Below are 12865 nucleotides of genomic sequence, written 5' to 3' on the forward strand. Positions count from 1 at the left end.
GCAGTTGAAAGTGCATAGCTGAAGTATGTGAATGTAGGGATGGCTTTCAGCTTAGACAGCTACTGGCCATGATTGAGATGTTCTACCTCCACTCATTCAAAGGTAGTTTTGCCTCTGAATGCTAGTTGCTGGGGAGTGTTGTTGCTGAGCTCAAATCCTGCCTGTGGTCGTCCCCTTAGGATGTCAACTGCGAGAACAGGATGCTTCCTGATCTGGCAAGGCTCTTCTAGCATTCATCATTTCTGCAGAGCACTTTTGAGAGTAAAAAATGCTGCTTAAAAGCTGAGGAACCTGAGATGGCTCAGTCAGTAGAGCATGAGACTCTTAATCTCATGTTGCAGGTTCGAGCCCATGGTTAGGCGAAAGATTTCTGCATTGCAGGGGGTTGGACTCGATGAACCTCACGGTTCCTTCCAGCTCTATGATTCTATGATTTTATTTTTCCCGACCGCAATGACTTGCCTACCCAAAACATGCAGAACTTATTCTCAGGGGCTGGCAGGATGCTGTGTGCACGGGGCTGGAGTCTGACTATGGATTTGTGGGGAAGTGTATCAGCCAGGAGGAAAAAGTCACAGACAGGGGAAGCTTCAGAGCTGTAGGGTGCAGCACTGGAGGAAGAGGAGGAAGAGGCAGGTTGGGCAATTGAAGGGCTGGATGCTTCCCCGCCCTTTCTTGCACTGTTGTTTCCCAGAACCAGGAGGGGATTGAAGAGGGAAGCACAGTGGCAGCTTCCATGCAGGTGGAAGGAGTGTGTAGCCCCCTGTTGCTGCAGGTGCTCCGTAGAGCACAGACCTGGGAATAGCTGCCTAGATGCTAGATTGGTGTGATTAGATATCCACAGCTGTAGAAGCAGCTGTTAATGTTCTCCTTGACAACAAAGAGTTACCCTTCAGCAGTGCTGAGAAGCGGCCTTGGCATTTATTTCCTTGTTTGTTTGTTTGTTTCCATCATCATTTATCTTGATGTTCCTGTGCATTAGGAGATGACTGAAAATGGCAATCACCAGATGTTGGTCAAGGTCCGATTCCAGTTTAAGCAGACCAATGAAGACGAGCTGTCAATCAACAAAGGCGACATCATTAACGTCACCCGGGTCGAGGAAGGAGGCTGGTGGGAGGGGACACTTAATGGGAAGACAGGCTGGTTCCCCAGTAACTACGTCAGAGAAATTAAATCTACTGGTAAGAGAACCCAATTGGTATTGATATTAACTGTTACTCTTTTTCTTCCGCTTATGGGGCTGCATACTTTTTGTAAGCAGCTGCCCCCAATATGATTCATTTGGATGGGCAGGGTGTAAGGTTAATCAATGAAATGCTTTTTTTTTTTTTTTTTTTTGCTGTTTTCCCTACTATATGATTTTTAGAGCACACTTCCCCCTAATGTGTGCCTTTTGTGCACAATGGTTGGAGAACTGTATCACAAAATTTGGAAAAACTGCAAATACCAAAGGATGGCTGTGTTACAGTTCCCATGTTGTTTTGATAGGTACAAATCAGGAAGGTTTGCATTAAAATCTGTGGCAGACCAAATTTCGCCTCCATCCCTTACCAAAAAGGATGTTATTAGTTGTAGTTTAGCAATATCTGCAGGGCCACAGATTCTACATTCCTACATTAAACCGTGTGGCTGCCCATATCTCAATAAGACTGGAACCTTCATATGGTCTGTCTCTTTGTATGTTCGTTGAAATTGGGATGGTGATGATATCGATTTAAGGATTTTGTTCCAGGCCCCCTGGCTTTGCTTTCATAGTTTTCAGTCTGTCACTGTAAGGAGCAGAGAATGCTTCCTTGTTTCTGTTCCAAAATGGACCATTTGGGTTTGTCACCCAGCTTTAAGGAAATAAGGCCAAACAGCCCCAATTTTATCATTACAGCCATCGAGTCATGTGTTCCTTGTATCAGGGCAGCAAAGCTCTTACTGAGATGGTGATCATACTCCCGCCCACAAAGACAACGTCTCCAAGACAGGCTTTGATCTGTTCCAGCGTGGCTGTCATATGATGGTCATCTCTCTTGGCATCCTGGGATGTCCTGGGGGCTCAAAGGCTGGCTTGCCACTGTCCTGCTTCTAGGGACGTCTTGGAAGTGCCACAGGGGCTCCCCTCTTATGGAGCCAGGAAGCACTGCAAGGGAATGAGCAATAAATAGAGGCAGAGTGTGACCTTGGGGGGAAATCAGATGGCTCTGCTCATTGCTGCTTTCACTCCAGCCTTGTTCTCTGGGCAAACAAACCATAGGCTCTTTATGCATTAGGTTTCTAACACTGGGCTGCAAGCTCTTCGGGGCAGGGAGCTGTCCTTACAGCAATGCTTAAAAAAAAAAAAAAATCTCAACCCTCCCCCTGCCCATCTCTCATCCAAGCAAGGAAGCAAATAAACAAAACAAACAAAACAGCAACAGCAACAATAATAATAATTTTATTATTTATACCCTGCCCATCTGGCTGGGTTTCCCCAGTCACTCTGGGTGGCTCCCAACAGAACACTAAAAACAGAAAAAGGAATATATAACAACATTGCAATCGAACAGATACAAGTATGGATACAAATAAGGAAATGAAATGAGCAAGTAAATCCGAGACGGATAAGCTCAGACCTGGGGCTGAACGAAGCTCTCGTTACTTTTTCCAGGCCACATGGCTTAACAGCCTTGCTCTGCGTTCTCTACAACTGCTTTTGCCTGGCTGGAATGTGCCCTTAAATAATGCCTTCTGTTTGTTTTATTTTGTTTAACTTTTAGAAGACCACTGAAGGCAGCCCTGTTTAGATAAGTTTTTAATGTTTGAAGTTTTATTCTGTTTTTAGTGTTCTGTTGGGAGCCACCCAGAGTGGCTGGGGAAACCCAGCCAGATGGGCAGGGTATAAATAATAAAATTATTATTGTTGCTCTGGCTGTTTTGTTTGTTTGTTTTGTTTATTTGCTTCCTTGCTTGGATGAGAGATGGGCAGGGGGAGGGTTGAGATTTATTTATTTCATAAAAGTTACACACAGCTTGATTGTAAAAACCCAACCTCAAAGTGGTTTACAAAAAGAATAAAACAACAAAATTCTCAGCTAAAAACAACAATGTAAAAACCTTCAAAAATAATAAAAGCCAATGATAAACTAAAAACCAAATTAAGGCACCTGTCAGCATTCTACATGTCTGGAGAGGCTTTCCTAAACAAAAGTCTTTCTTAGCAGGAATCGAGAAGTGCACAGTGAAGGCACCCACCTCATGTCAATAGGCAGGGAGTTCCGAAGATTGGGTTCTGTCACTCTAACAGGTTGCAAATGTAAAAACCTCTGGCTTTTGTGTAGCTGGAATATGGCCAGTTTTACAAATGTGAGAGTCACCCTGGTACACCAGGGTTGTACTGGGTGGTTTAAAAAAATTGCTGTAAATTTTTTTAATTTTTTTTTTTAATGCTGGTGCTGCTCCTTCAGGAACCTCTAAAACTACCCAGTTTGCTGGCTTTAATGAAAGGACCTATTGTCAACATCAGTCAATGCTACAGCCTGGCAATTGCAATCTGTTTCTTGCCTGCACAGTTGTTTAAATTTTGCTTGAGATGCCAGCTCTTCTCACCATCACCTGACAGAATAACAATTCCCACTGCTTCTCTTCCAGATAAACCACTTTCTCCAAAAGCTTTGAAAGCAGTTGAAAGCCCTCAGTTCACCAAAAATTACTATGCTGTGGTAAGTTCGTTAAGTCCCCATTATCACTCAGTGCTATTAATTAGACTTATTACTCTTATTATCCACAGGGGAGTTGTTGTTGTTGTTTGGAAGACTGCAGGTATAGTCCTTGAGGTCTTATGATATTCTCATTTGAACCAGAGAAGTTACTAAGAGTTCCAAATGGGAGCATATTTCCCTCATGGCATTTGAACATTTGCTGTCATCATTTATATATAAAGTAAATAAAAAAATATGTAAATATTTATTTCTTTATTTTTAAGATGCATTATATGTTTTGCCACAAGATTTAGAGAAGTACCAAAAAACTTTTCAAGGGAATTATTTACTGAGCGTTCATTCTGACTTGTTTGCGGGGAGGAGGTTAGACAACGATGCATTAAGCAACTGTTACCCTACCTTCTAGTGCATTTTCCTCATCACTTTCCTTCCTGCAAAAGGTCCAGCTTTCCAAGGGGAAACAGGTTTTGTTGCACAGGGCCATTGAATGAGCATTGATTGCTTCATCTAAATTCCAATTGATTGCTTCATCTGAATCCCAAAACCACCGCATTCTGGAAGTGACCAGAGAGCTCCCCCTGGAGGCATTTACACAAGCATTCTGCCGTGTGCAGAATGATTTAAGAGTGGAGCAAAGTCTGAACCACATGCTCCTGCTGAATATATATATATATATATATATATATATATATATATATATATATAATAACATACACACATATAATATTATCACATAATCTTAATATAAAATCATAATATCACACAATCATAATACACAATCACACTATCATAATATGATATCACATAATGATATCGTATATAAAGTCATCACAGTCATATCATGTAATATGATCATTAGTGAAGGAAACTAACCCCTTCCTATATCCATTTACTCGATGGCCTGGAGCATGGAAGGCAGATTAAGGCAGTCTATTGGCTGCACAAGCACAGTGTAACAGCCTGCCCATGTGTGTTAAATATTGGGGCAGGGGAACCTAATCTTCCCTTTGAAATCTGAAGTTCACTGAGAAATGCTGGCAAGCAGCTAGCAAGTTTGGCTACCCCAGTGATCTGCCCCAGGGCTCCCATTTAATGAGATCATTTTGTATGTCTCTGCTTACCCTTCCTTTCTCTCTAAATGTGCTTGACCTACCATTGAGACATCTTGGTGCTATGTGGCTGAGTTTGACACACAGGATGTGACACTAATGGGGTAGGAAAATGCTCCGGACTTAGAACAGAGTGGGCCTCGAGAACCAGGAGGCAAAATACATTGGCATTTAAAACAGATCTGTATCGTTGTGTTGAATTCCCTGGCTTGGTGGTTCCAGCACAAGCAGAGTCTTTTGAACAGAAACTGAAGAGAGGAATGAACGTTGGGTCCTAACTGAGTGCTGCATTTTGTTGCATAGTGCTGGAGATTGTAGCTTTGTAGGGGAAAACTACAGTTCCCAATATTCTTTGCAGGAAGGAATGAGCTTTATGTTGTGTGTGCAACCTAAGATCCTGCCATGTGAGATGGGTGCACCAACAGCCATGCCTGAAGTTAAATGTGTTCTACAGTGTATGCCAGAAAATATTTTGTTATTAGAAATAAGCAATAAAGGATATCAATCTTAGACTTCTGAAACTCCTTACAAGACCTGATCCTCGTGATCTCTGCAACTGGAGTATCCACTTGCCCTGTTTCATTATAGACTCAGCTCCTCCACTGTGCCCTCACAGAAGTAGAGATTGAGCTGGATGGTGAGAGCAGGGATTGAATAGTGGGGGAGATTCTGCATATCCTTTTGTTTACCAATGGCCAGTGCCTTTTTAAACTATGGAGTGATTGCCATAGCATGCAAGTGGCATAGAGTTGGCTTACGGACAGCATCTGATCCCTGGAAAATTCTGGCCCTGATGTTAGCACCTTGGCTTCAGCTGGTTCCTTCATCGGAGCTACAGGCTTTATGGCGCAGTAATTAGGTGCCCGGCCTGCAGAAATCAGTCCTCTCCTACAACACTAGAACTTGTGGAGACCCAAGGAAGCTGGATGTTGGGAGATTAAGGACAGAGAAAATAAAGCACTTATTCATGCACTGCATAGTTAAACTATGGAACTGGCTCTTCTAGGAGATGGTGAGGGCCACCAACTTGGATGGCTTGAAAAGAGGATTGGACAAATCCATGGAAAAGGAGGCTGTCAGGGGCTGCTAGCCATGATGCCTGTGTTCCACCACCACTGCCAGAGGTGATTCTGCCTCCGAATGCCGCTTTATGGGGATTATGAGAAAGAAGGCAAATTATAGCTTCTGAAGAGAGACCACAGCAGGGAGGAAAGGGTTAAATTCTCCCTCCACACCACATGGTTATCACCTTCCCACCTCCCACTCCAGCAGCTGCTGTGTCTTTTCCTTTTTTAAAATCATCCATCTTAAATGCAATAAATAAATAAATCCAGGTTTGAACCCAGAAGCTTCCCAAAAGCAAAGTCCTTCATGCGTGATATGCTGGCCTCATGTGGAAATGAAGGAACATCTGCTTTGCATGTAGAAAGTCCCAAGATTTAATCCCTGGCATCTCCTGGTTGTTGTTAGCATCCATCTGTCTCGAGAAACAACGGAGTACGCCTCCAGGGGTGAAGTCCAACTGCTCTGTTAGCAGCACCAAATTACTTTTCTGGGATGCAGTCCTGGTCAGTGTGTCTGGAGGTCCTGGGCTGCCCAGAGGACAAGACCTCCCCTTTGGCCTTGCTGATATGGTCCAAAGGAAAGCAGAGCAAGGCGTTTGGCACCCGCTTGGCTGCAGGAGTTGATGAAAAGAGGCATGCAAGGCACCATCCAACCATCTTAGGGTCTCCATTCTGGATTTGTGTAGATTTCTTGTCCTGACTATATCCCACAAGGCAGTGGAGGTTTAGGACCAGAGTTTCCCTTCTCCTAGATGGGCTACCTGCCCAGGTAGATGAGCCCCTGATAAGGCTGATACATCTCTCTCTCTCTCTCTCTCTCTCTCTCTCTCTGTGTGTGTGTGTGTGTGTGTGTTCAAAACACATTCCCCTCTCTCTCTTTCTTACACACCCACCCTCACTTGCTACAGGTACTTCAGAATATTCTGGAAACAGAGAGAGACTATGCCAAGGAGCTGCAGATGCTTCTGGGAACGTACCTGAGACCTCTCCAGTCCTATGACAAGTAAGATCCAACTTGCTATTGACTTGATGTCTTCTGTTAAGATGGGTAGAGATTAATCCTTGATTTGTACAAATTCTTGAACAGTTATTTACTACTTAGATTTCCCCAGCTCCAGAGCCTGTCGCTGGTTAGACTTGATGCTTTAAAAAATATTTTTACCTGAATGTGCTCACGTCCCTGAATCCAAAAGTCATTAGTGATGGACACAGCTTTAAAACTTTTAAACACCCTACTCACAGATTTTAAAGGTTCCTTTCAAATGTTATATTTCTTTTCCGTTACTTAAGCTTATCCCCAAAATGGACAAAAGAGTCTTATTACAGGAGGAGTGATACACACTCAAAATTCAAGTGTGTTGTGGAAATTGAGGAACAGGTTGTTGGTGATCAAAACACTGTAACTGATATGATCACAGTCCATTTCAGGGGTGGGCAGCCTCTGACCCTTGGACTGGACTTGACCCACCATGCCTCCCCATTTTAGGAAAGCCCGGCCATGCACCCTATGACAGGTGTCATGTGTGATGTCAGGGGTGGAGTGGGTAAGGGCAAGGCTTCAAAGGGACAATCAGGAGCTCAAAATAGCCTCCTGATTGCTTGTTGCTGAAACAGAGCAAGGCAGCAGGAGCGCAAGGAGGGGAAGAAACTGCTTTTTCCTCCCAGTGATGCTCCTTGAAGCCTCCCCATGCTGATCCAATGTCCAATGACCCAAGGTTGAAAGGACCAGTGCAGAGTGGACTCTGCAAACCTTCCCATACACCCGCTTCCAACCTTCAGTGGAGAGCCAGTGTGGTGTAGTGGTTAAGAGCGGTAGACTCGTAATCTGGGGAACCGGGTTCGAGTCTCTGCTCCTCCACATGCAGCTGCTGGGTGACCTTGGGCCAGTCACACTTCTCTGAAGTCTCTCAGCCCCACTCACCCCACAGAGTGTTTGTTGTGGGGGAGGAAGGGAAAGGAGAATGTGAGCCACTTTGAGACTCCTTTGGGTAGTGATAAAGTGGGATATCAAATCAAAACTACTCCTCCTCTTCTCCTCCTCCTCCTCCTCCTCTTTCTTCTCCAGTGTCTCCTGGTTCCTGTAGCTTCTGTCCTCAGTGCTCCCAAAATTGAGACAAATTAGTTTGCAAAGGGTTGGGAACTCTGCAAAGGATTTTGACAATGTGCATGGCTTCACCCGCCTGTCAAATTTGACCCACAAGGCCGATTCTGATAAGGATTCAGCCTGTGGACCTTAAAAGGTTTTCCTCCCCATGCCCAATAGAAGCTTCCTATTACATGAAATGAAAGCGCCATATTCCTTCAGTGCTTTTTAATGAGCAGATTTGATTTGCCCATTGTCTTGGTATTTGAATTCTTCCAGGCTGAGTGCCATGGATATTGCATCTTTACTTGGAAATGTGGATGAAATCTGCACCTTTCAGCAAACTCTCAACCAGGTGCTGGAAGAATGTGCTCAGTAAGTGCTTGACATTGCATTCGGGCAAATGTTTCCCATTTCTTTGAAGCCTGCTAATTGGGAGGGGTGGGGTCAAGAGGAAAGGATTGTCCAGTTGGAATATATGTAGGGAAGGGGGAGAAATTCATATCAGTTCAGCTTTTAATGTGAGCCTGGCTAAGCCACACTTGCCAGAGCAATGCACAACCCAAAGTACTGCCAGCCTTTTAAAATTCTCACTTCTCTGAATTTTCCAACTCAGTTCTCCAACCAAAAAATGTTGGATGCATGCATTCATGAAAAGCCGATCCATAAGTGCTTTATTCTAGGGGAAATTGCTCACAATTGTGCACAACTCTATCTACCAGGAGAAATGTAAACTTAACACGCTGACATATCTTTCGGGGGATCTTTTAAAAAATAATAATAAACTGAAATATGGAAAACTGAATTTAAGGTTAGGGGGAAAATGGAAGTGATTGCTTCATCCTTGCTTAGATATAAGAAAACCTGATTACAAAATGCTTTCTTGTCTTTGGAAAGGTTCTGTGACCTTTAGCAAATTCTTGGCCTTGCTTGCTCATATGCATGGTGTAGGCAAGGGCTTGAACTTGGGAGATTGTGCTTTGCTAACCAGGTGAGCTCCTGACTGAGGTGCAAGACGTGACCTCCTGACCAACCCCCGTTCCCTTAACCATTGCACACAGGCCTGCTCTGAAACCCTTCCCTTGTATATTACTGCAGGCTCCCAGAGCACCAGCAAAAAGTGGGGAGTTGCTTCATAAGCCTGATGCCCCAGTTCAGGTCTCTGTACCTCACCTATTGCGCTAACCACCCTTCTGCAGTCAACGTCTTGACTCAGCACAGGTAAAAATTAAAATATTATTCTATTAGCTTTTCTTGCTCCCCGTCATCTTCCTCTTCCTCCTTCCCTTTTAAATCCCCCCTTCTGCCCTGTGCAATCCAGGAACTCTAAAATCCTGAATTACGGAGAATATGAAAAGGCAAGTTAAACTTGGCACATCCTAGTTACAGGTAGGTAGCCGTGTTGGTCTGCCGTAGTCGAAACAATACCGTAGATGGTATCTGAAGAAGTGTGCATGCGCACAAAAGCTCATACCAATAACAAACTTAGTTGGACTCTAAGGTGCTACTGGAATAATTTTTTTTATTTTGGCACATCCTGTTATTCCTCTCTATTACCTTGTTGCTGATTAGGTGTGATTAAATAATATTATAAGGTATTATATTTATGTTGATTGCTTATCTACGTGTAGCAGATACCAGATAGGGGAATTACAGTATATTTTTAAACTCATAAACATTTTATTTTGTTTTAAAAGTGCCATTCAAAATGGTGCCAGCTAGAGACCCTAAGAGCGGCCATGTTGTTTCAGAGCAACAGTCCATCTTGTTCAGTGTGTCTTTTTTGTGCACCTGTCTTCCAGTGACGAGCTGGAGAAGTTCATGGAGATTCAGGGAGCTCCCTGCCCAGGGATACTGACCTTAACCACAAACCTCAGCAAACCATTCACACGACTGGATAAATACATCATCCTTCTGCAAGAGCTGGAGCGGCACATGGAGGTGAGCTCAGTGGCTGGGAGAGGCATAGCTGCTAGCAAAGGAAGAGCAATCATGTCCCTGGTACTTTTGTCCAACTCCCAACAGCAGGGTATGGTCAGCCATTCAAAGACCACATTCCCCAGGGGATTGTAAGTCAGAGGCCACATGCTGAAAATGTGCAGAGCCAAAGGCAAAGTGGCCACACTCCTTTACTCTTCCTTCAACTGCTCTTTCTCCTTTTCATAAAATTGTAGAGTTGGAAGGGACCAAAGGGTCATCTAGTCCAATCTCCTGCCATGAAGGAATCTTTTCTTTATGCCTCCCCCCCCCCACTTTCCCCTCATTGCCACCCATGTGAAATTAGACCAAGGGCCACAGGTTGTCCACCCCTGCTCTGTGGATTTTTATTTGCAGCTCTTGCCGACACGAGTAAGCCAACTTCAGGCCTCAAATACTTGCTTGTCTTGTTTCACCTTACCTTCTGGGCACCAGGTAGGTCCAGAGGCAAAAGCAGGCAGAGAAATGAAGGTTCTCTTTGTACTGTATACAGTAGGCTGGTTTCCGCATGCACTCTCTCTCAAACCCTCTATGCTCCCATTCAGGCAAGTAAAAAAGAAGTTTCAGAGTCCAAGGCACATTCCAGTCAAGCAAAAGTGCTTTAGGAGGTGACACAGCAGGGCTGACAGAGAGGCTTGGAGGAATCTGAACCCCAGCCCTGTGGAAGATTAGCAGCAAAACATAACTGATGCATGCTCTTACAAGCATGAGAAGGGGCTCAGACCACAGAGCTGTATTGCTGAGAGGCAGATACTCAGACCATAGAAATGCAATGGGTAGAGAGGGTTCTCTGTGATGTCATTTCCCCTCCTCTCCTGCAGAGGAAGGAAGAGCTGGAATAGCTCAGTTGGTAGAACATGAGGCTCTCAGGGTTGTGGGTTTGAGCCCCAGGTAATGCGAAACTTTCCTGCATTGCAGGGGGTTGGACTAGATGACCCCTGTGGTCCCTTCCAACTCTACAATTCTATAATCAAACTTCTTCCCTCTCTCTCTTCCTTTGACCAGTGATGGATGCAGACATGCCTCCACTTGCCCCAGCTTTAGGCACATGCTTGAAGCTGGTTATGCAGTAAATATAAGTATCTTGTCTGCATAGTTTTTATGGCTACTATTGCTGTGAACCAATGCATGATTATAAAGTAAGTAAATCATATTTTTAAACTTAGTTTACAGGTTGTTGCCCAGCTCTGTGTTAAGCGGTGTCTAAGAAAGAGAGAGCCAGCTTACTTCATTAACTGGACTTGCTCAAAACAAGATTTTAAAGTCTAATTCCTATGCTTTTACTTTTGCTGCCAAAAATGGGATTTTGAAACCGTCCAACCTATAGATGAGGACACCTGGAGGGATAATTGCAATTAATATATCCTCTCTTATCCATTAAAACCCATCCCACAAGTCCTGAACTTCCCCACCCCAGTTTTAGATGGTTGTAAACTGCCTTAATATCCCTGGGGTAAAAGTCAGTATATAAATGATTGCAAAAAATAAGAATGGGTCTTAATATACGCCCCCTTGATCTGCTGCGCTTTGACTTATACACACACACAGCTCCATCCTGTGCCGCTGTTCTTTCAGCTAGCAGCATCTTGGGTTGGGTGGGGAATGTGTTATGAACACACACACACACACACACACACACACACACACACACTTAGATATACCTGCCCTTTTGCACTCACTAAAGCTTCTCTTTTCCTAGGAAGCTCATCCGGACCATGAAGATGTCTTGAGAGCAATCACCTCCTTCAAGTCTCTTGTGGTAAGTCTTGGAAGCAGGCTCTGTGAGCCACACATCACCAGGAGTGGAGCAACCTAGGGGGATGATGGAGGGTCAAAAACCCAAGACTATTTCTGCAGCGGGGTCCCCGTCTCCAATGTCTGCCCATTCAGCATGAAAGGGGAGTTTTTCAGCCACTGAGAAGTTGTCTTCTCATCCTGCAGCCAATCAAAGTGGAAGGAGGTGAGTCAGCCGCTGAGGATTGGCTCCTAGGGCCACTCTGGAGAATGTGCACAGGAAGAACACAGAGGACAGGTTGTTCTGTGTGTTCCAAAGCTCAGCATTTAAGGAAACTGGGGGAAAACCAAGTGCTTCAGTTTCAAGAAGGTCGTTGCAAGTTCTGCTACGTACAAGGAAAACACAAGTTAAGCTACTCTGAAATAATCTATTGGAGCATATCAAATCGCCTGCCCATTCTTTTGCACAGAAAATAAGTTGATCTGTTTGAAAGACAACACAGAAGGGTCTGCATTGACCATTATAATATTTAATATTTTTATTTCTGCTAACCTTGGGTCTTCCTAATCCTTCCTCTGACTTATGCATGGATGGTGCCCTGATATGGGTCTATGCTTGTAGAATGAATTCACCATTTGTATGGGATAGGAGTAAGGAACCCACCCAAGGGCCCAGTTCACTTCTGTGCAACCTCCCTGGGGCCACGTGCCAGTGGTGGGAGGGGGGGGGGCTGTAGACAATAATGGGCAGAGCAACAAATGCACATTTTACCTTTCCATGGCATGCTCCTTCCTACCCCCACCAACACCTCTATCATCCATCCAGGCAAGCAAGTTATTGGAGTTCAGGGCACATTCCAGCCAGGCAGAAAAATATTGAAGGAGCATATGAAGTGAGGGCTGTGTCTTACGGAGAGGTTGCTGGGGAGGGAGTGTGGCCTGGGGAGAATCTGACAGCGAGGGCCACATCTGGCCCCCAGTACAGACATTTCCACCCCTAGTATGTGTAAGGAGTGCCCCTTTGAATCCCACCCCCGTGCATTTTCCTAGGAACGTTCGCTCACATAAATTCAGAAGCTGTAGAGATTTAAAAGATTTAAACTCTCCACATGGGGGCACTCTTACCCCACTCAAAGCTCGACCTTCTGTTCTTAGGAAAGCAAAGATTCTTTCTTTCTCATGCCTCTTCCGCTGCCTTCACTGTAGTCC

General features: G+C 44.5%; 1 protein-coding gene across 2 annotated transcripts in view; it reads left to right on the top strand.

Annotated features, from left to right (window-relative positions):
• ARHGEF6 (Rac/Cdc42 guanine nucleotide exchange factor 6) overlaps positions 1-12865 on the top strand; it is a 78136-nt gene that overhangs the window by 38252 nt on the left and 27019 nt on the right. For both annotated transcript variants that reach the window (XM_083722862.1, XM_083722863.1), the window contains 7 exons: positions 983-1184; positions 3619-3689; positions 6771-6865; positions 8225-8320; positions 9044-9166; positions 9748-9886; positions 11622-11681. In XM_083722862.1, coding sequence (XP_083578988.1) covers positions 983-1184; positions 3619-3689; positions 6771-6865; positions 8225-8320; positions 9044-9166; positions 9748-9886; positions 11622-11681 — 786 coding nt within the window. The remainder of the gene's footprint in view (positions 1-982; positions 1185-3618; positions 3690-6770; positions 6866-8224; positions 8321-9043; positions 9167-9747; positions 9887-11621; positions 11682-12865) is intronic.

Source organism: Podarcis gaigeae (assembly GCF_964106915.1).
Source record: "Podarcis gaigeae genome assembly, chromosome: Z".
Lineage (NCBI taxonomy): Eukaryota > Metazoa > Chordata > Lepidosauria > Squamata > Lacertidae > Podarcis > Podarcis gaigeae.